We start from the raw sequence: 22,758 nt of genomic DNA, 5'->3' as shown, positions 1-22,758 counted from the left end.
AATCGGTTGGACGACTTAATGCAATGCATGCGGGCAATGCAAGCCCAGATGCAGCAGTTCCAGCAACACCAGCTTCACCAGCACCAAGTGTTGCACAACCTCTCCCAATACCACTATCAGCAGCAGTTTCCCCAACTGGCACCGAACCAACCACTGCTTCCACCTCGCCACCCTGCCCCGAAGCCAGTAAAGGCCACCCGAGCTTCCACCTCGTCCCCAGGCCGGAGAGAAAGAAAAGTCATCCCCGCCTCGCGGCTCGCAGGCGGATCAGGAACCTCGCCCTCGAGGTCAGCACCTCGGGTCTCAAAACCGAAGTCCCCACTGGTGGGAAACCGATTCGGCGCACTAACGGCAGCGGACTACCAGAACTCCGAGCCCATCGAGCTCGGCAACACGGAGGCCAGCAGCGCCAGCACGAGGCCCACTCAGCAGCGGAGACGCCGTCGAAGTCGACGAACCGCCACCCGCGTCTTATCCGAGCTCAGAGGCAAAGGCGAGGCGAGCTCGGACGAGGTAGGAATCGCCCCGATTCTCTTAGTTCCTTCCCCCCTCGCCTCAGAACTCCTGGCAGTCCCTTTGCCTAAAGATTTCAAGCTCCCGCCCCTAGACAAGTACGACGGATCCTTCGACCCCAACGACCACGTGGACGCTTTCCAGTCCCAAATGCACCTCGCCAGGGCCAACGAATCATGCATGTGCGTGGCCTTCACCACCACCCTCAAGGGGGTAGCCCGCACTTGGTACAGGAACCTGGCCCCCGGATTGATAAAGTGTTGGGCTCAGTTCGTGCAGGTCTTCACTGCACACCTTGTTACCAGTAAACGGTGCCCCAGAGCAGAGGAGAGCATCTTTGGAGTAGTCCAAAGGGAAGGAGAACCCATACGGGGCTACATCAAACGATTCAACGAGGCATGCTTACAGATACCTCGGTTAGACCCCGCGGTACAGCTTGCCGCAACAAAAAGAGGGGTGACGCACAAGGAATTCAAGTGGCACATGGTAGCTAACCAGCCTGCAACCGTGGCCGAGTTCCTCAAGCTCGCGAACAAGTTCATGAGGACGGAGGAAGAAATCAACCAAAGAACCGAGGGCAGAAACGAGAAAAGAAAGAGGGACGGCGAGCCCTCTAGCTCGGCCGACCGGAAAAACCCGGCCCGGGACCCGAAACCGAACCAGTCATTCCGAGCTCCCCTCCCAGCTCGGACGGATTACACGCCACTGAACACAAGGCGGACCGAGATCCTAATGACGATCAAGGACGCCCCCTTCGTGAAGTGGCCACCTCGCCTAAAGGGAAATCCGAACGAAAGAAACAAGATTTGTATTGTAGTTTCCATAGGGACCACGGTCACAGTACTGAGCTATGTAATAACCTCCGAGACGAGATAGAGGGGCTCATCCGTCGCGGATACTTAAGAAACTTTGTACAGCACAACAATAATAGCAATAAAGCGGACCAGCCGCGCGAACACTTAAAAGACGCCCCGGAGACTAGCAGCAGGCCTGCCGAACCAATGCAGCGACAGCCTCCGGCAGAAAGGCCAGTTCGGGGAACCATCCATGTAATTGTGGGAGGTTCAGTGGTGGCGGGGTGCACATCAGCGGCAGCTCGGACCTCAGTTCGCGAAGCGGTCCTCGAGGAGCGGAACCCCCTGAAGAGGCCGAAGACCAAGGAGCCGATCCTCTTCACAAAAGATGACGCGCGGGGAGTTCGCTACCCTCACGACGACGCACTCGTCATTAAACTCAGGATCAGCGACTTCGAAGTTAGGCGCATGCTCGTAGATTCAGGCAGCTCGGCGGACATCCTATTCAAGTCGGCATTTGATCGGCTGCAGCTACCAAGGAGCGACCTGAAACCTGCAAGCACTCCCCTGGTGGGCTTCAGCAGGGAGGAAGTAAGGCCCCTTGGGAAAATAATGGTGCCCGTGGAAGTCGGCACGTGGCCTTGTGCGGTCAGACTCAACCACGATTTTCTGGTAGTCGCGACCCCCTCCCCATACAACGCCATAATAGGACGGCCAATCACGCATATCCTGCGGGCGGTGGTCTCTACCTATTATTTGGCGATAAAGTTCCCTACGGACTTCGGTGTGGGGGTAGTGCGGGGCGACCAGCTCGAATCCCGCAAGTGCTACGTCGCCGCCCTAAAGGGCAAGTCCAAGCCGGCCGGCGACCTCGACCTGGAGCGGCCTACGGAGCAAGGCGAAGAACGAGCCTCACCGACAGAAGAGACAGTCGCGATCCCGACCTCACCTACGGACCCATCTCGCGCGCTCCAGATTGGTGCTTCTGTCAAGGAATCCCAACGGACCGAACTGGTAAGTTTTTTACTCCAAAATTTAGATATTTTTGCATGGTCCGCGGCCGAAATGCCCGGCATTGACCCTAATCTTATAACTCACAAACTTAAAACTGACCCTTTAGTCAGACCCGTTAGACAGAAGAAACGGAACTTAGCCCTGGAGCGCTGGAAAGCAGTCGACGAGGAAGTCGAAAAGCTCCTCGCGGCAGACTTCATAAGGGAGTCCATTACCCGAGCTGGGTGGCCAACCCTGTGCTGGTGAAAAAGGCGAACGGCAAGTGGCGCATGTGCGTCGACTACACCGACCTGAACCGAGCTTGCCCGAAAGACTGCTTCCCCCTTCCTAGGATCGACCGTCTAGTGGACGCGACCTCGGGACACGAATTGCTAAGTTTCCTGGATGCCTACTCAGGCTACAACCAAATCCGGATGGACCAGTCCGACGAGGAAAAAACCAGCTTCATAACCGAATTCAGTATATACTGTTACAAGGTCATGCCCTTCGGGTTAAAAAACGCCGGGGCGACCTTCCAAAGACTTGTAAATAAGCTGTTCCGGCCCCTGATCGGCACAAAGATAGAGTGCTATGTAGACGACATGGTCGTCAAAACACAGTTTTCGCAAGAATTAATACAAGACTTAGATTCTGTCTTCCAAATCCTGCGTCAATATAACATGAAATTAAACCCCAACAAATGTGTCTTTGGCGTCACCTCGGGCAAGTTCCTGGGCTACGTTGTCAATCAGCGTGGCATCGAGGCCAACCCAGACAAAATACAAGCCATCCTAGATATGAGACCACCTTGGAAAATAAAAGAAGTCCAAAGGCTAAACGGCCGCATAGCCACCCTAAGCCGCTTCATGTCCAAATCGGCAGACCGCTGCCTACCCTTCTTCAAAGCGATCAAAGGCAAAGGGTTCGAATGGACCCAAGACTGTCAGCTCGCGTTTGACGAGCTAAAAGGCTACCTCGCCAAAGTACCAACCTTAGCTTGGCCCGAGGAAGGCGAAGTCTTAGAGCTATACCTCTCATCCAGCGACGAGGTAGTCAGTTCGGTACTAGTAAAGGAGGCAGACCGGGTCCAGCGACTCGTATATTATGTTAGTAAAATCTTGCAGGGAGCAGAAACAAGGTACCCGCAGATAGAAAAGCTAGCGTATGCCCTAGTGATAGCAGCACGGAAACTCCGCCCGTACTTCCAGGCCCACACCATCATCGTCCTGACCGACAAACCTCTGAGGCAAGTCTTACTCAAACCCGAGGTTTCCGGCCAGCTGACGAAGTGGTCCATCGAGCTCAGCGAGTACGATCTCCAGTACAAGCCAAGAACTGCCATCAAGGCCCAAGCCTTGGCAGATTTTATCGCGGAGTACACATTCAACCGCGGAGCCCCTGAACTGGTCGAGCCCGAGGTCCCCAGTTCGGGCGAACTCGGAGCTCTCAAGCCAAACGAGTCCGAGCCCCGTGAAGTAGCAGCCAGCGTGGCTTCCCTCCTGGTTAGACCAAGCGCGAACTGGGATAAGGAGCCCTGGATCCTTCACATGGATGGCTCCTCGAACCAACAAGGCAGCGGGGCTGGAATAGTGCTACGCGGCCCGGGCGGAACAAAACTGGAATACGCACTACGCTTTGAGTTCGCGGCATCCAACAACGAGGCAGAGTACGAGGCACTGATAGCCGGGCTAAACCTAGCGCGCAAGGTCGGGGCAAAGCACGTGGTTATCTGCAGTGATTCCCAGCTCGTGGTCAACCAAATTACAAGCGAATACGAAGCACGCGAACTCACTATGATTGCGTACTTGGCAAAAGTAAAGGAAGCTCTGCTCAACTTCCAATCACACTTCATCAAGCAAATCCCGAGGTCAGAGAACGCTGAGGCCGATGCCCTGTCCCGACTGGCTAGCACAAGCCACAATGCCAGGAGAACCGTGTACGTAGAGGACTTGCCTCGGCCCAGCATTCTAGGTGGGGCAGAAGAGGTCGCTCCCGTCACTGAAGCAGAGCCGAGCTGGATTGACCCACTCGCAAGCTTCTTGTTAGACGGAACCCTCCCCGCGAACCGCAACACAGCCAAGAGGGTGCAGCGCCAGGCAGCCAAATACGTCATGATAGACGAACGGTTGTACCGACGATCCTACACGCTCCCCTATCTGCGATGCTTGTGCCCAGCCGAAGCCGAGCTAGTACTCCGCGACATCCATGAAGGCTTGTGCGGCGGACACCTGGGGGGCAGAGCCCTCGCCCAAAAAGCACTTCGACAAGAATACTACTAGCCAACGATGAAGACAGAGGCAATCGAGCTCGTCAGAAAATGCGGCAAGTGTCAGAAGCATGCCAGCATCCACCATCAGCCCGCTGCCGACCTCAAATACCTCACCAGTCCATGGCCCTTCGCCCAATGGGGCATCGACCTCCTGGGGCCATTCCCACCAGCGACAGGCGGGAGAAAATTCCTAGTGGTGGCAGTAGATTATTTCACAAAGTGGATAGAAGCCGAACCCCTGGCAATAGTTACGGCCCGAAACATACAAAACTTCTTCTGGAAGAACATCGTGTGTCGCTTCGGGCTACCTCGGGTACTGATCTCCGACAATGGCAAACAGTTCGAAGCCGAACCCCTAGTGGTGGCAGTAGATTATTTCACAAAGTGGATAGAAGCCGAACCCCTGGCAATAGTTACGGCCCGAAACATACAAAACTTCTTCTGGAAGAACATCGTGTGTCGCTTCGGGCTACCTCGGGTACTGATCTCCGACAATGGCAAACAGTTCGAAGACATCAAGTTCCAAGAATGGTGCCGAAGTATGGGAATTAGTCAGAACTTCACATCGGTCGCACACCCACAGGCAAATGGCCAAACAGAAGTAATGAACAGAGCCATCCTCCGCGGACTAAAAGCGCGATTGGACCGAGCCAAAGGTTTGTGGGCAGACGAACTACCAAGTGTTTTATGGGCACACCGAACCACGGAAAAGACCGCCACGGGTGAGACCCCCTTTAACCTCACCTATGGCACCGAAGCAGTGATCCCGGCGGAAATCGAAGTGCCTACGTTACGACTAGAAGCGTACGACGAACGGACAAACGAGGGCGAGTTGCGCACCAACCTCAACCTACTGGACGAAGTAAGAGACCTCGCGCACATCCGAACTGCGGCTTACCAACAAAAGGTAGCTCGGTACTACAACGCGCGAGTAAAAAAGAGGGACTTCCGCGTCGGCGACCTGGTTCACCGTAAGGTCATGGTGCCCGAACCCGGCGTAGGGAAACTTGGGCCGAACTGGGAAGGACCCTACAGAGTAATGAAAACACTCGGGGGGGGAGCGTACGAGCTCGGAACCCTAGAGGGCAAACAAGTACCCCGAGCATGGAACGTTGTCAACTTGAGAAGGTACTATCTGTAGGCCACCAAAGCAAGTACGCCGAAGTCATTTCATAAAACGAACTGAGGGACCGAAACGGTCAGTTCGGCAAAAAACATAGCTCAAAGACACCAGTACATGAACAAAAAGACTTTTCATTTCAAAACAGATGTGTACATTTCATTTTACAAGCCCGGGGCTACTTCATCGTTATCAGAAGCCTCTCCAACAACACCCGAAGGACCTACCTCCCCCTCGGAGTCTGGTTCGGCATCCGCGGCATTTGCCATCTCCGGAGTGATGCGCGAAGTGGATATGGCGCTGGTATCGAGGTCGGGGTACGTATTCCGGATCATCCACCGACTCAGCTTGAAACCCCTCCTGTAGGAGTCCACCATCAGGTCATCGAAATCCGGCGAAGCAATGTAATCGCAGACAGCCTTCTTCCTCGCGTCTTCGATGCCTTGAGAGAAGATCTGAGTCCTCTCCCTAATATCCTCCTGAAGATATTCGACCTGGTGCTCCAGGTCCAGCTTCATTTCCGCCATACGCTGCACCACCACCCCCATGGCCTCGGCGTCCCTCTGAGACCTCGCCTGCCTAGATCGCGCACGGCGAGCAGCAGCATCAGCAGCACGAGCATTCTCCTCGGCAGTCCGAGCGGCCTCCTCGGCAGCTCGCGCCTGCCGCGAGCATTTCTCCACCTGGTTCGCCAAGGCATGAATGGAAGAGTTCACCTGTCAAAGGAAAAACGAGGTCAGAGAAACGAATGAAAAAATAGAAGCCAAGCTCTGAAGAAGGGATCACTTACCACCATGGCATGAGTAACGGCACGACAGGCCACTTGGTGCAGAGGGAGTTCAGTCCATGCCGCAACTTCCTCAGGAAACATCGCCTCCTTACTCCGTTGAAGAGCATGCACAGGCAACAGCACGCTCCTGAAATCCCCCGGGGCCTCCGAGCCCGACGGCCCAGCTCGCATATGAGCGGACTCGGAATAGGCAGGAGCCCCCGTGTGTGTGGTTTCTGCGTAAGGACCCCCCGTGTGTACGGTTTCAGCGTAAGGAGCCCCCGCCGGCCCCTGCATAGGAGGAACCATCTCAGGCCCCTCTGCCGGACAGTCCGGCACCTTAGGCTCTGTAGCTCGGGATGGCTCGGCGCGAGCTCGCTTGGCCACCCGCTTTCCCCTCTTCATCCCCTCGAACAAGTGCGCACCTCGTGACCCTCGAGAATCCATTGTACCTACGAAAAGGAGTTCGGCATCAGTAAGACGTAAGCGAAGAACAAGACAAGATCACTAGGAAAAGAACCTACCCGAATTCAGGCCCGCAGCAATAAGCTTGGCCTCCGTCAGATACCATTGGCAATCCAGCCCAAGCCGCGCCCATTGCCGGAGGCCCTTCGCCGTCTCCTCATCAAGTGTGATGCCAGAATCAGGAGCGGCCACTCCCCAGCCGGTCTGAAACGGCCACCCCATCGCACTCCGCACCCCGAAATAGTCCCGCTTCCACGCCGGGACCTTATTGGGGAGTCTGTGTAAGAGCTTGAAGCCCGGGCGAGGGGACAGGTAGTATGCCCGCCTACGCCCAGGAAGGGGACCCACTTGCTTTTTCAACATTAAGATAGAAGAAAAAATCTCCAGATCCAGAGGGAAGTTCTCGTCGCAAAATAAAGAGATCGTTCCCACTAAGTTCCTAATAGAGTTCGGGTGAAGCTGGCCAACCGTCACACCGAAGTGGTTTAGGACCTCGACAAGAAGAGGGTGGAAGGGCAGTCGCAGCTCCGCGGCGAGCTGTTCCCGGAAAATCACCATCTCATCAGGGCCATGTTCCCAAGGAAAGCTCCCCGTAGGGATAAAATAACCGTACTCACTGGGCAAGTTATAGTAGTCTACGAGGGTTTGAAGTTCCTCAAGCGTCATGGTCGAAGGGCCGAACTGATCTACAACCCGGCCACGGCGGGAGGTGGATGCCGACCTACCCGAAGCACCTCAGGTGGTAGGCCCGACCCCTCCCTCAGGACCTACATCGGGCTCGCTTGAACTACCGTAGGACGCAAACTGGTTCGTAGAACCCACATCAAACCCGCTTGAACAGTCTGAACCCTCCAAACCAGACATCGCAAAACGGAACGGGATTCCAAAAAATACTCACCCGGGAAGAAGACTGAAGCAAACCGCAAGAACTCGAACAAGCAAGACCTGGGACGCGAACTGAAAAGCCTGGACGCGAGCTGAAACTTAAGGTGCGAGCTCAAGATATACGACAATAGCAAGGACGGGCCCCCCCCCCTGCGCACTATTTATATCCACAGCGTACAGAAAGCGACGGCCCAGATCAAAAGCCAATCCAACGGCCCACAACCGCGCTAAGACGCACGTCTTCCAAAACCAATCGGCGTACGTCTTTTAGAGACTGACGGAACGTCGCGCACGTCTTCTCAGAGGACAGGTGTCGGCACGCGTCTTCCCGAAACTGACGGAACAACGGCGCACGTCCCCTCGCAATAAAAGCGTATGCGGCGTAACTCCCAAATAACTGACGTCACGACTTCCGAACGCGTGCCCCTTTTTGAAAATCAAATTGGAGCGAGCGCGCTCAGTACGGACCAAAACCCTCCCACTACCTTACAAACTCCCTGCGCCAAGACGGAACCGTTGTCACAGGGAGTGGGGGGCAATTGATGAAGGGAAATTTGGCCCGACCTCGCGATCGCCCGACACGTGGCAAAGGCAAGCAGCTCGGGACAGTAGAGCACCCAAAGCGAACATCAGAAGCAAGTCCAAACTCACTACCGAGCCCGAACTCCAGACCGCTGTACTTAGTCCGAGCTCCTTGTTAAGAGCGAGCTCCCTGTCAAAGGTCCGAGCTCCCCAAGTCCGAACTCGGTACTAGGAACCCGAGCTCCCTAAAACCCGAGCTCCCTAAAACCCGAGCTCCCTAAGTCCGAGCTCGGTGCTAGGAGCCCGAGCTCCCTGTCAAAGGTCCGAGCTCCCCAAGTCTGAACTCGGTACTAGGAACCCGAGCTCCCTACTAGGAGCCTGAGCTCCCTGTTAAGAGCGAGCTCCCTACTGAGAACCCGAGCTCCCTGCAAGGAGCACGAACTATACTGGGCCCCAAGCCCCACAAAGCTGACCCGAGCTGACCTGTGACAGCTCGGATCACTCCAAACCGAACTCAAGGCACCTCGCTCGCCACTCCAACACTCCACTTCCAAAGCACCAGGCCAGCCAAACGTACCCGACACCAAGGACGTCTTTATCCAAGGGCGGCGTACCTGACTGATTGGGATTTGACGCCTGATAGCCGCATTTCAAACGGCTTCCTGCCACTGCCACCTGCAATCGTCGTCACTAGCCGCAGAGACGGCTCCGACAAAAGGAACAGTGGCGGTTCTGTCCGACTAGAGGAAATGACACCCGAACTGGTAGGAGTTCAGAAGTAATCATGCCCGACCTGACAGAGGCCTGGAAGTGAGTGCGCGAGGTGGTTATAAAAGGCGTCTACCCCCCAGGGACGAGGTATGCTAACTTCCGCGCTATCTGGTTATTCTTGCCTTTGAAAGACTCTAACTTAAGCTTCGGAGCCCTTACGCCGGGTTCTCCCCGGAGCCTCTCTTCTCCTCCCGTTTCAGGTCCCTGTTACTCATTTCGGAGGCAAGACCATCAACAGCTAAGACCGGCCAGATCGTGCATCATCAGTTTCCAAGTATGCCGAGATGTAGCTTGCTGAGGTGGCCACCAAGGCAGTAGGTCACCTCATGGTGGTGCATCTCTGATCTCACTACTATACTTTAGCTTATTTCTCCTTTTATACTTAGCAAAATTTTGCTTCTCTTGTAGACGAACTCCATGATTCGTTCTCTGCTGAAGTAGTCCGAGCAGTATGCTATCATGGTGCAAGCCACCGAGACGAAGGAACAAGCTGCCAATGCAAAGGTACAAGTTGCTAAGTTGGCAGCTGTGGAGTACCAGACTAAGCTATTAAAGGTTGTCGTCCTGTCGATGCCATCAGGAAGTTGGAGGCCAAGTTGAAGTTGAAGGGGGAGCGCATTGAAGGACTGAAGAAGGAGGCCGAGGAGCAAAGGATCGCTTTCGCCGAGCATGAAGCTCCTCTTACTCAAGCGATCAAGGACGCTGAGGTGCTTGCTTTTAAAACCTACAAAGGCTTTCCAAATTTTAATGAACTTAAGTAGGAACTTGCTGCATCTGCCTTTCGGAAGGGCTTCAAACTATGTCGTTGGTTGGCCAGGCGTTCATTCCCCGACCTCGACCTCAGATCCATCACCACTGTCGGGGTCACTACGGAGCAGGTGCTCAAAGCAGACAAGGACCCTAACTCTGAGGAAGAGAGTGGCAATGGCGTTAACAAGGGGACCATGGAGAAGGATAGCCTGGATGCCTCTACCGAGTAGGTCATGGAGACGGAGGAAGCTGCCCCTGCTGAGGATGCTATAGAGACTGAGTCGGCCAAAGATGCTTCTAAAGATGTTGAAGGTGGGGGCGAGGATGGACTTCCTTGTACAAACAATCATCTATCGAGCCTCCAAGCTCAGTCTAGTAGATTTTTCTCTCTTTTTCTCTTTCTTTTTTTTTTTGAATGTATGAATCAGACTCTTTTGAAGAAATGAAATGCAACTCTCCTTTTTGTCACCTCACGTACAACAATTTTTTCGTAAAAAAGTTTCCAAGTGTTGGTTGCTCTGAGGTGCCTAGCTTCTAAAATAACTAGTCATGACGAGGGGTAACCTGAAGTAGCTATGAGCCGAGGTGAACAGACATGGTAAGTACATAACCTGAACTGTCTGTACACCAATGAAGCATAAGTAAGGTTTGCTTGCACTGCCCATATACTTAGAAAGCGACTGGGTCTTATTCATCTTTAGCACTGAGGTCATTATTGGTTCGGCACCGTGGCCCTTAGGCTTTTAGAGTGACTCGTGGTCCACTCTCCATTATAATTTAGCCAACATGCAACCTAACCAAATCGCCTAAGAGGGTGGTCATTTGTACTTGGAAAAATTGGCGGATGCTTGGTTCCCAAGCTCACAAGTAATATCTCCTTAGGTTGTCGACATTCTAGGCACAGGGCACTTGCCTCCATTCCAACGTTTCGACCTCAGTACCATAGGTCAAGTTAAATGGCGTCTCGCCTGTCGCAGGGTCGGTACTTCGATCTCGGCTGGGATGATGGCATCCATACCATAGGTCAAGTTAAATGGCATCTCGCCTGTCGCAGTCTTGATAGTAGTCATGTAGGCCCATAGGGCACTGGGCAACTTGTCAACACAGAAACCTTTAGCTCACGCTAGCCGAGCTTTCAGCCCTTGAAGAATTGCCCTGTTCATCACCTCGACCTGCCCATTTTCTTATGGATGCACCACCGACATGAAGTTCTGTTGGATTCCCATCTCGGCACACTAATTTTGGAACTTGATGTCCTTGAACCGCTTCAGCACCTTCGTCAATCCGAATTTGCACACTATGTTCCTCCAAAAGAAGTTTTGTACGTTCCAGGCTATGATAGTCACCAAGGGCTCAACCTCCACCCACTTCGTAAAGTAATCAACTGCCACGATTAGGAATCTTCTCTGCCTGATTGCAGGTGGGAAAGGACCGAGGATGCCTATCCCCCACTGGGCAAAAGGCCACGGGTGGTCAGATACTTTAGGTCGGCAACGAGCTGGTGAAGTATGTTGGCGTGCCTCTGGCAGTTATCACACTTCCGGACGAGCTCGAGTGCATCCGCTTTCATAGTAGGCTAGTAGTATCCTTGCCTTAGTGCTTTTTGGGCAAGCGCCCTACCCCCAAATGCCCTCCACAGAGACCTTCGTGGATCTCGTGTAGCACCTGGCTCGCTTCTAAGGGTCGCAAGCAACGTAGGTAGGGGAGCATAAAGGATCTCCTATACAATTGCCCATCAATGAGAACATACTGGGCTGGCTAACACTCTACCCTCCGAGTTGCATTGTGCTCTGTTGGTAGGGTCTCGTGGAGCAGATAGTTGACAAGCGGGTCGATCCAGTTCAGTTCTGTTTGCAACATGGGAGCGGCCTCTCCTGCCACCCTAACAATGCTAGGTCAAGGCAAGTCTTTGATGTACACTATCCTCATAGTAATGTCACTAGTGCTGGCCAACTTTGAGAGTGCATCGGCCTCGGCATTCTCCGACCTTGATACTTGCCGGATGAACCAAAAGTGGAAGCCGAGCAGGAGTTCCATCACTTTGGTCAAGTAGGCCATCATGGCGGGTTCCCGAGCCTCGTACTTGCCATTCACTTGGTTCACGACCAACTAAGAGTCGCTACATACCACAACGTGCTTTGCGCCAACCTCCTTCGCCAACGTTGGCCCGGCTATCAACACCTTGTACTCTGCCTCGTTGTTTAACGCTTTGCATCCGAACCGGAAAGTGTACTCCAGCTTCACTTTGCTTGGCTCGTATAGTATGAGTCCACCTCCACTTCCTCGCTGATTAAACGAGCCATCCACGTGGAGGATCCAAGGCTCCTCGTCCCAGGCCGGGGCATTCTCCCTACCTAGAATGAGTGTCACACTGGTCGAAGCCTCCGACATGCTAGTCAGCCCAGCCACCTCAGGGGTCGGCATGCTAAACCTACATTTGACAACGAAGTCCGCCAAGACTTGTGCTTTGATGACTAGGCGTAGCTCGAATCGGATGCCGTATTCACTTAGCTTGATGGCCCACTTCGTCAACTTGCTTGAGACCTTAGGCTTCTGAAGGACATGCCTCAGTGGTCTATCAGTTAGGAAGATAATGGTATGGGCTTGGAAGTAAGGGCATAGCTTCCAAGCTGCAAGACTAGTGCATGCATAGGCCAGCTTTTCGATGTCGGGTTACCTGGTCTCAAATGCCTGCAAAACTATACTTATATAGTAAACGGACCTTTAGACCCAGTATACTTATATAGTAGACGGGCTTGGAAGTCAAGGTGCGTTGACTTGTGCTACAAAGGCTGGATTTTGTGCTGTTGACACTCCAGAAAGAGTGAGGGGCAATGTGTATGGTCATAGAGGGGGGTTTGCGGGTTGAGTGTAGGCTAATCTTGCCCCCCGGTGATGGGCATCTCGACGTTCTTTCCAGTACTTGAGGAAGCCATTGAAGTTTGTAGAAAGTAAATAAGAAGGGTAGGAACTTAGCTTTTATGTCGCGTTCCTACAGATGGCGTCAATTGATGGTGCGCGATCTGGATGCTCTTAGCTAGAGGGCAGCTCGGACGTTGGTCTGCTTTGCTGCCGGTCGAACTACAAAAGAGGAAGGCTCAGAGGACCTGGGGTGGCTTACCCGATGTGGATGCTCTGATGCTTAAGCTAGTATTCGGTTGTGCGAGCTAAAAGCTTGTATGCTAGTAGGCTAGTGAGCAGTAAATCACGTGTACCTTAATACATTGGGGTTGGTGTCCTTATATAGGTGAGTTGTCGTAGGTCTCACAAAACACCTCTGAGTTCTTTGGTCCGCGCTACTAGGAATTCGTTCCACGCTAGGAGGTGCAATTCATGCTAGCTGATAAGGCTTATTTAGTCCGCACAATCTGGGAGGGATGAGGATAAGGCTCGCAAACGTGCATCATGATCCCAAAGAGGTCAGAGACAGCTGGCTAGCTTATAAGTTGGCTATGTGTCACCTAGGTAGATCGGGCCATCACAAGCTGCTCGGACCTCGGTCTTGGTTGAGGTGCCCGAGGTACCCGAACTTACCTGACTTGCTGAGATGGCAAGAAGTGTCGATTCATCATCCAATCAGCAGGTTGCTTCTACGTATTCGGGTGCTGATAGGTTGGGCCAAATTACTCCTCATTAGACCTGTTCATGGGCTGGGTGGCCCGACGGGCCGGCCCGGCCCGGCCCCCGGACGAGCTTGAACGTGGTTATAGGCCTGCGGGCTTAAATTCGGGCCAAAAAGCTTGGCCCGCAATAAATTCGGGTCAGGCTCGGGTTTTGTCAAAATAGCCCGGCCTGACCTAATATTAAACTTAAAGTGAGTAATGTGGTTATGTCCATTTGAAAAAAAAAATAATTTAAGAATGTAAAAATGTGTTTTAAAATATAAAAGAAAGGGTTAAAAAACCATCTTGTAGGCCATTATTCATTTAAATAAGAAAAAAAAACTATCTGAATTGTTAATTCTAATTTGAATAGGGAAAATTGTTTTTTTTTATTAGGTCGGGCTTCGGGCTCGGACTCGGGCCCAAATTATAGGCCCATTGGTCGGGCCGGGCTTAGGCTTGGGCCTAGCATACTTCCCTTAATGACAAGTGAAAGCCCGACCCGAGCCCGGCCCGGCCCAGGTCTACTCCTCATCACTTCCATTTCCGGATCGTTTTTTTTTTAAACCATGCCAATAACAATCATGTATGAAATATCTATATAATTAAGAGTTATGAAATATGTTTAAATGTTAAATGAATACATATATACATATATATTAATAAATATATTATTAAAAATTCAATTTACGATGTAATCTGATTTATGAAATTCAAAACACGAAACCAAACCATTTTTTAGGAAGGCAGATCAAACCAAACTACCAATTTCAGTTTGGTTCAATGCGATTTGACGGTCTGGACCGTGTAATTTTTTTTTTAATGTACGTTTAGAACAACGATATTTGTTAATACGAAGCACCTGATGACGGTTATTACCGTTGTAGATGTTGTTATTTAGCTGATTATTTTACTCTTCATGAGAAAACCATATATTGATATTCAATTCGAAAAAATGTATTTAATTCGAGAAAGTTAATAAAACAATAATATAAAAATATTTTCTCTTCCCTGGAGTATATATGGTCCAGGGTCATCCATTGAGGTCCGGTCCAGACCGTCCACCTCTGTTTCTTTGGAACACAGTTTGGTTTACACGTGTATAATAGCATCACTCTCAATTCCTCGTTTCAGAAAAAGGCTGAAAAACATTTACATTGTTTTTTCTTCACGATCACGTTAGATCTCACATTCTAGATCTTCTTCATCTTGCCGCCGATCAACGGAGACGCCTGTCGTTTGTTTCTACTCAAACCAAGGTCCTTCGTACGAATATCGGAGAGTTGTTCACTCGGTCGCCGCCGGCAGGGTGAAAGAAGTTGGGTTCATCAAGTGGATAGGAGCTTTCCATTTGTCGTTCCAAAATCCAAACTTGTCTCGTCTTTCGGAGATCTCGCTGCCAAGTACATCGTGATTTGATGATCGTTCAGGCATCTTGGACCAAATCTGTAAATGTAAATCCTGTTTGCTTCTTTCTTTCTTTAACATCAAATCCGAAACCCCAACTTCTCTCCTTGTCTCCGCTGTTCATCACTCCATCTCTTTAAAATTTCACTCCTCCTGCGGTGGTTGCTCATCTCGTACTCTGTTTTAATCGTTTTAACTGACAGTATCCCTCCTCTGCTTTCTCCCCTTTTTTCTCTCTTTTCCACTTTTCATATTTTGGTTTCTTTATTTCTTTCTTTCTTTTCTTTTCTGAGGTGTTTGGGAAGGGGGAAGAGATTACTCTCAAGTTTAAGAATAAAGAGTTTAAGAGTTTCGGCCACAGTAAAGACACCTGCAAACCATGACTTGCGATGGATCTGGTCTTTCTCTTTCTGATCTTACTGGGTATAAGCAAGATTGATGTCCAGAGTAGCGTTTCAGAGGCCAATTCTGCTTTTTAAGTTCTTTTGTTACTAGACCTAATGCTTGTAAGGTGGAGACTTTTCATGTGAATTTGCAACAGTTATCAATGTCTCGACCTTGCCACGAGGACGCTGGGATCGATAACAATGGTTTGCAATCAGTGGAACTAGCACAGTTTCCACCTTATCAAGAATGTAATCCTAGGTTTTTCCTCAATAATTTGGCTTTTCTTCGACAGAAGGTCCATGATCTTCAGGGAGTGGTGAGGTCCATGTGTATTCAAGGAGGTAGCGATGTTGCTGCCGCCACCCGAAGACAACTGGTAGTTGCAGAAATTGGTTCAATAATAGCTCAGATGATCTCTATGGCCAGAAGATTACTTCATACGGATCAGCAGATAGAGGATCAGAATGCCCGGCCAGAGGTTAACACCGTAATAGTAGCCCATCTGAGTAATTTACTAGGGGACACCATGGGTTTAGGAGCTCAAGATCTGCGGCAAATTAAAGGCAAAGGTTCTGCAGATGGGACCAACATTGATCCAGGGCATTGTGACAGGTTGGTGGAAGAAGAGAAACTAGATAACTCTGCTCAAGAGGTTGAGTCTGGCTCTTCGACTGATGCAGATGGGGAAGGAGAAGAGGAGAAGGTTCCAAGCCCGGGGTATGAAGTTCTGGAGCTTCATAAGGAGGAAATCCTGGCCCTGAATACTCATTTCTGTTTAATTTGCGGCAAGGGTTTCAAAAGAGATGCAAACCTCAGGATGCATATGCGTGGACATGGCGACAAGTTCAAAACTCCAGAAGCTCTGGCAAACCCTAATAAGAGAGCAAAACTGGAACTCGTCCAACCAAGGCGGTATTCGTGCCCCTTTGAGGGTTGCAAGAGAAACCAGAAGCACGAGAAATTTCGGCCACTTAAGACCATCCTGTGCGTCAAAAACCATTACAGAAGGAGCCATTGCGATAAGAGCTACATCTGTAGCATTTGCAACCGTAAGAAATTCTCTGTTGCTTCGGATTTGAAGACGCATGAGAAACACTGTGGCAAAGACGACTGGAAGTGCTCCTGCGGGACCAGTTTCACGCGAAAGGACAAGCTGTTCAGCCATGTTGCTCTCTTCCATGACCACACTCCACTACCTTCCATGGACAAACTCAGAGGGTGTCGGATCTCAGATAAGGGTCCAAAGGTTAAAACAAAAGAGACCCATGTCGGTGTAAGTTCAACAACTCCATCAAGAAGCTCTGGATTCAATTCCATTGTGATCTCACGAGAAGACTTTGTTCCTGATCAACCTGTTCCTCCAATGACCCAATCTCTACTACTACGTGGTTTTACTGAACCAGATGGAACAAATTCTACTTCTGAATGAGCACGATGATGATCATCAAACTTAATAATGTATCCTTCCTTTAAGTTTTATTATGCATCTGTAAGTTCCTAAGCTTCTGTTGTTTTATACACATGATGTATATCTCTATTCCATTATAAATTGGCAATCTAATATGCAGGTTGATATCCAGACAAATCTCCAATAGCGTCTTTGGCATTCATTCTGAGATTCTGTGCTAACCTTTTCGAGTCCTATGTTCCAGAGCATAATCCTTTCTGCCATTGTCAGCATCACCATTCCGTGAGGTTAGGACTCTTGCATTCTTTTAACTGTGTTTTTTTTTTTTTTAATATTTGTATGTCTTGTAAACGAGGGATGTCGAGTGGATTCCAATACAATGTAAGAGGTGAACCCTGTATTGAGGATAATCCTGTTTGAATTGTTTTTGCCTTGTAAATCCCTCAAAGGCAAGTAATCAACATGAATTCATTGAAGCTATAGGCATAAACTTGGCTGTTTCCCTAATAGTTGGTATAATCGGCAATGTTGTGCTAACCGAGAGCTGGTCGATCATTTCCTCTCCTCTGCTGCTTTGGTTGATTAAGCAAATAAATCAATACATCCCCTTCTTCCTAGGTTGCTTGTAAAATATTTCTGACTGAATATGAAGTATTTCAGATATTATTTCTGCTCCATTTACAGTGAAAATTTTGTCTCCAAGCCCTATCAATTTAATTTGATATAAATAGCAAGAAAGACATGAAATCTTCATTGTAAAAAGGGCAGCCCAGTGGACAAGGATCCCGCCGGGGTCTGGGGAGGGACAAATGTACACAGCCTTCCTTACCCCTGCACATAGAGGCTGTTTCTGAGGAGGAAATCTTTATTGCAGAAGGGGCAAAAATATAACTCAAATATTTCAACATGAACAACTTCCTACCTATTCTACTTTGAAAACAAGTGGCAAGCACACCTAGATGATCGTAGAAGAAGACATCATCTTGTCGTAGCTGAGTAAAAGAGCTGTGGTCTACTACATCATCTTGGGAAGAGAGCGTTCGTTGACGTTGATTCATCACTCTACAACTTGTTGCAATGCTTTACAGCAAGGGAAAGCTGATGCAGGTGACCTTATACTCGAATCTGGGTCAATTAAGCCTCACAAGTCACAAGTGATACTGATAGATTGTTTTCCCTCCTTTATTCAGAAATCTCTTATGGTACGCTTGTGGCATATATGAGATGATCAACAGATTAGAAACCAAGATATTGGCTTAGAATGATGGTACAATGTTGAAATGCCCCCAGAGCAACAAGCCTAATGGCACATGGATGGTCTAAATTTTTTTTAAACAGAGAAATCGAAGTTCAAAAGACCCTCCAAGGAAAAGGGACGACGCAGTGATGTTTCAAGAATAAACTCCACCACATCAGCACCAAATAGGCTCATTGAGTTGAACAGTGAATTTTCTATTTGGTTGGACTGTTTTGACTTAAAACAGTCATAAAACACTTCTCATGAAAATCCCTGTTAGGGGTGTTTCAAGAAACATGAATTTGATGTTTTCCACTCTACAAAAAGTCTAGTGTTTAGACACCTTGATTGATGTGGTATGTGTTTATTCACTGAAAATTTGTAATTGATTTGTCTGCAAAATCAAGAAAAAAATTAATGAACCCATAGCACCTATCTGGCAACGTTTATTCACTGTGGTGTCCTGGCATGGATAAAAAGCACTAGTTTCTCACCAAACAGGATTCGTATTGTTTATGTTTTAAGTATAAATCCACTCAAAACATTGCATGTTGAAATAGCAATGGTACCATATAACCGTAATTTAGCCCTGTAACTTCTCCCCTCGATCAAAATATACGTTGACATGAACCAAAAAATGAAAAATGATAGAACAAGAAGGTACCCAACTAAAGACAAAAAAAGTCAAAAACAATTTTACTTCCCTCCATTAATCTACCCAGAATTTGCACTGTGCCCAAAAAAGGGAAAAGAAAAAAACTGTTTAAGAATGTGACTCTTCTGTCTCCGCTTTTGAAACTGAAATTTCTTCTGTTTTCTTCAATCCCCAAATTTCCCAGGAAAAGCCTAATAAAGAGTAACCGGCAGAGAAATCAAATCCCAAGTAGTTGGGTTGAACCGTTGAACTAGAACTAGTACGTCAGCCTACCACAAAGTAATTACATCAGTAATATTCAGAGAGAACAAGATGTACATTAGGGGTAGCGGATCTATGAATTGTGCGTACTCGGAATTATCAGAAACAGACTGAATTCTTCCAGATCAACTGATTTGAAAAGAACCAAAACGTATAAAAAATAAATGCCAGAGACGCATAGTGGAAATTACATCGAATTACTGGAATTTAATATTGGATCTATGAATATCAATCAATCATGAAATGAAAAGAAGACGTGAGAATACATGTAATAACAACAACAACAACGATAAAAAAAAAATGAGGATCTTACATTGCATTAACCCTACTGAAAAGTGAAAACAGAGACTGAAAACCCAAAACCTTGTGCTTGTTATAGCAAAGAGCCAAAGACGAACCCATCATTCCGATAATCAAGGCTGCTGCTGTGCATCCATGTAACCAGCATCAACGAGAACCTTCTCCCTCTTCGCCAATTCGATGTCCTCGTCCACCATCATCTTCACCAATTGCTCGAATCCAACCTTGGGCTTCCACCCCAGTACACGCCTCGCCTTGGTTGAATCCCCTTTCAAATTGTCCACTTCGGCAGGCCTGAAATACCGCTTATCGATCACCACATGATCTCTCCACTTCAATCCAACATACCCAAATGCCACCTCCAGGAACTCCTCCACCGTATGAGACTCCTCCGTTGCCACCACGTAATCGTCTGGCTTCTCCTGCTGAAGCATCAACCACATTGCCTCGACGTAATCTCCCGCAAAACCCCAGTCCCTCGAGGCCTGCAAATTGCCCAAAAACAGTTTATTCTGCAGCCCAACCTTGATCCGGCCCACTGCTCGAGTTATCTTCCGAGTCACGAAATTCTCACCACGGCGGGGCGATTCGTGATTGAAGAGAATCCCATTGCATGCGAAGATGCCGTAGGCTTCCCTGTAATTGACGGTGTACCAATGCGCGGCGCACTTGGATGCAGCATAGGGCGATCTGGGATGAAATGGGGAGGATTCCGATTGAGGAGGTGGCGAAGATCCGAACATTTCGGAAGATCCGGCCTGGTAGTAGCGGATGTGAGTGCGGCCAGTGGCGGAGATATGGGATCGAACGGCTTCCAGGAGGCGGAGGGCACCAGTGGCAACGACGTCAGCGGTGTAGTCGGGGATCTCGAAGGAGACGGCAACATGAGACTGGGCAGCGAGGTTGTAGACCTCGTCGGGGAGGATGGTGTCGAGCCAGCGGCGAAGGGAGGAGGCGTCAGTCAAGTCAGCGTAGTGTAGCTTCATGCGGGCCTTATGGGAATTGTGGGGATCGATGTAGATGTGGTTGATGCGGTGGGTGTTGAAGTTGGAGGAGCGGCGAATGAGGCCATGGACATCGTAGCCCTTGTTGAGGAGGAACTCAGTAAGGTAGGAACCGTCCTGGCCGGTGATGCCAGTGATCAAGGCTGTCTTACGGCCTTGTGGAGGAGCAGCGGCCGCCGACGTCGTGTTACCGCCGTTGATAACAGCAGCAGCTGTAGATCCAGATTTGGAGGAGTCATTGTCGAATGATGCCATTTCTTCTGATCACTTTATGCCTCTTCTCGCTCTGCTTTCTTCGCATATGGACTGGGTTGGGAGAAAGAAGTGAGAAAGAAAGAGAGCGGGGGGGGTTTGTTATTAAGTTTAAGACAAGTGGATGGATCGATTTGGTACTTTTTGGTTTATTTTACCATATCAAATGGCATATGGCATAAGAAGTCTTTTACCAAGATGGGTTGCAACTAATACTTGGGGCTAATCTCTGTCTGTGGCTGTGGGGTGGAGGGATCCAGTTGTTCCACCGCTCCTTGATTCAACTCATCACAAATTCACAATGTATGTGGGGGGCTCTGTCTCTGTCTAATCTTTATTCACTAATGCTTAATTGATGAATCATTGCCCTTCCATCTCATATTCATCAGAAAAGAAAAAAAAATCATTGGCCTCCCGGTTCCCGCCAATTGTGCCGGAAATGCGAGAATGAGACAACACCACAATACACTACTAGTCTACTACATTGTTAGGATTGGCCACTTGGCCCAATTCCCCAACCCCAACTGAGGTTCAATGCATTTGCATGTATGAACCATGACATGAGCCTCATGATGCTTTTTTATTTAATTGTACATATGTACACAAACTCAAAGCCTCAAACTTACAATGTGTGTTTTTTAAGGCTTCGTTCGTTTTTAGTTCCCATTCATCAAGAATCTTATTTTTTTTTATGTTTATGTAGGGATCAGAGAAAATTTATTTTTTTTATATCACTTACACATCTCCTAAGTGGATAAATAACTTTCCCACCTAAGGGGAAAGTTGCCAACACTTAAATGGGACAAAAATGCTCCTTTTAATAATGAATTTTTATGACTAAAATGGGCATTGCCTTATTTACATGAGAAATAAAAGAACATGGGTAAATGCAACTTACCTGGATAAGTGTTTTTCAAGAAAAACTTGCCCAAATAGCTGCATTTACCCGGATAAATAACTTATCAAAAAACGAACAGGGCCTAAAACAATCTTCCAAAGATAATTGATATCCTCCTAGAGGGTGGATAAATTGCTTATAGCTCTCCTCTTCCCGCCTCTCTTTATCTAAATAAGTTATATCACACTAGAATGTTAGAATCAAATCTATCCAAACAACTTTTGCCTAGGAAACACTTGTTTGGATAAATTCACTTAGTTAGATAAATAAAATCCAACTCCACTGCAATTAGCTCTGGTGAAATTGGCTCTGGTGAAATCTACATTCCACCCGAGAGGAAAATTATCAACGAATGAATGATTTTAACTTCCTATGCCATCCAATTAGAAATTTAGTTTAGGAAGTGTCGTCACTAAAATTCTGTATTCCTAAGCCCCGTTTGTTATTTAGTAAGCTACTTATCCGGGTAATGTGCATTTACCCATGTTCTTTTATTTCCCATGTAGATAAGGCAATGACCATTTTAGTCATAAAAATCCATTATTACAATGGGCATTTTTGTCTCATTCAAGTGTTGACAACTTTCTTCAAAGTGGAAAAGTTATTTACCCACATAATACCCAGAAAAATAAACTTTCCCTAGTCCCCACATAAATCTGAAAAAAGAATATGAAATTCTTTATAAATGAAAATCAAAATCCCATTGACCAACTTCCCCCTCTCAAAATCCAGAAAAAGAATACCCCCATAGAATCATGATTATGCATAGGAAGGCCTTATAACAGTGATTTACTTTTTTTATCAATACATAACAGTGATTTATCATTAATTACAACACCTTGGGAGCACTGTTTTCAAACCCAAAACCAATCACTTGATCAGTTTCATTTTCCTTCAAAACCGTTGTTTCCCTCAAAACCATTGATTTTAATCAGCAAACCGCTGAACTGGCCAGTTAATCGTTCACCATTTGAATAGTTTTGACTGTTTTCCAATTTTTTATTTTTTAAATTTTTTTTTTGTCAGAACAGACCGACCGTTCAGATTAAACGATCAGACCGTTCGAACAGGTAACCGGACCCCTGACCGGTTCGGTCACCGGTTCGTTTTTAAAAACCATGCTTGCGAGGGAAGGGGTTACTCGTTTGAATTCCTTAAAATCCCCAAATTCATCCCATCTAAATCCAAACACTAAAGTGACATTTAGACCAACTAAACGTTGATGTAATTCAACATCAACTTGCACGTTGCCCGCTCGGTATCGTCATGGCATCTAGGACCTGCTTTTTGCAATGGCCGACACCTTGCTCATACTTTCTCACTTTTGCAATTATTTTCTCTTTATTCACAGCCCAAGAATAAAACGGATGTCATGCAAGATCCTGATGTAAAACAAAATTAGTGAATCATTTTGAATATTTATAGGTTGTAGCCTTTATCTACCGAAAAAAAAAAAAATTGTAGTTGAAACAAATTACAAATACACCACCTTACAA

At 48.3% G+C, this 22,758-nt stretch overlaps 1 protein-coding gene and 1 pseudogene across 4 annotated transcripts; one reads left to right on the top strand and one right to left on the bottom strand.

Moving 5' to 3' along the window:
• The first annotated feature begins 14,589 nt into the window (after positions 1–14,589).
• On the top strand, positions 14,590–18,251 carry LOC104590105 (zinc finger protein STOP1 homolog). Of its 3 annotated transcripts, none has more exons than XM_010248641.3 (3): positions 14,590–16,705; positions 16,816–16,942; positions 17,530–18,251. In XM_010248641.3, exon 1 carries the CDS (start codon positions 15,408–15,410, stop codon positions 16,674–16,676), a length of 1,269 nt encoding a protein of 422 aa, XP_010246943.1. In that variant the 5' UTR covers positions 14,590–15,407; the 3' UTR covers positions 16,677–16,705; positions 16,816–16,942; positions 17,530–18,251. The 3 variants fall into 3 exon arrangements, with proteins under 3 accessions (XP_010246943.1, XP_088745819.1, XP_088745820.1); XM_088889693.1 differs by having other exon boundaries at positions 14,590–16,942; positions 17,530–17,762; positions 17,846–18,251; XM_088889694.1 differs by having other exon boundaries at positions 14,590–16,736; positions 17,530–17,669.
• Positions 18,252–18,995: 744 nt separating this feature from the next.
• Positions 18,996–20,661, bottom strand: LOC104590106 (GDP-mannose 4,6 dehydratase 1 pseudogene; annotated as a pseudogene). Its single transcript, XR_016077346.1, has one exon. The product of XR_016077346.1 is annotated as a GDP-mannose 4,6 dehydratase 1 pseudogene (transcript).
• Positions 20,662–22,758: the final 2,097 nt, after the last annotated feature.

The sequence above is a fragment of the Nelumbo nucifera genome, chromosome 6 (genome assembly GCF_055504915.1).
Source record: "Nelumbo nucifera cultivar China Antique chromosome 6, China Antique-T2T, whole genome shotgun sequence".
Taxonomy (NCBI): domain Eukaryota; kingdom Viridiplantae; phylum Streptophyta; class Magnoliopsida; order Proteales; family Nelumbonaceae; genus Nelumbo; species Nelumbo nucifera.
Note: the sequence above shows the minus strand (reverse complement) of the source record. Positions and strands in the feature narration are given on the sequence as shown.

What these genes read in the sequence shown, in the direction of transcription:
- LOC104590105 (XM_010248641.3), top strand. Translation starts at nt 15,408, where the DNA reads ATGTCTCGACCTTGCCACGAGGACGCTGGGATCGATAACAATGGTTTG.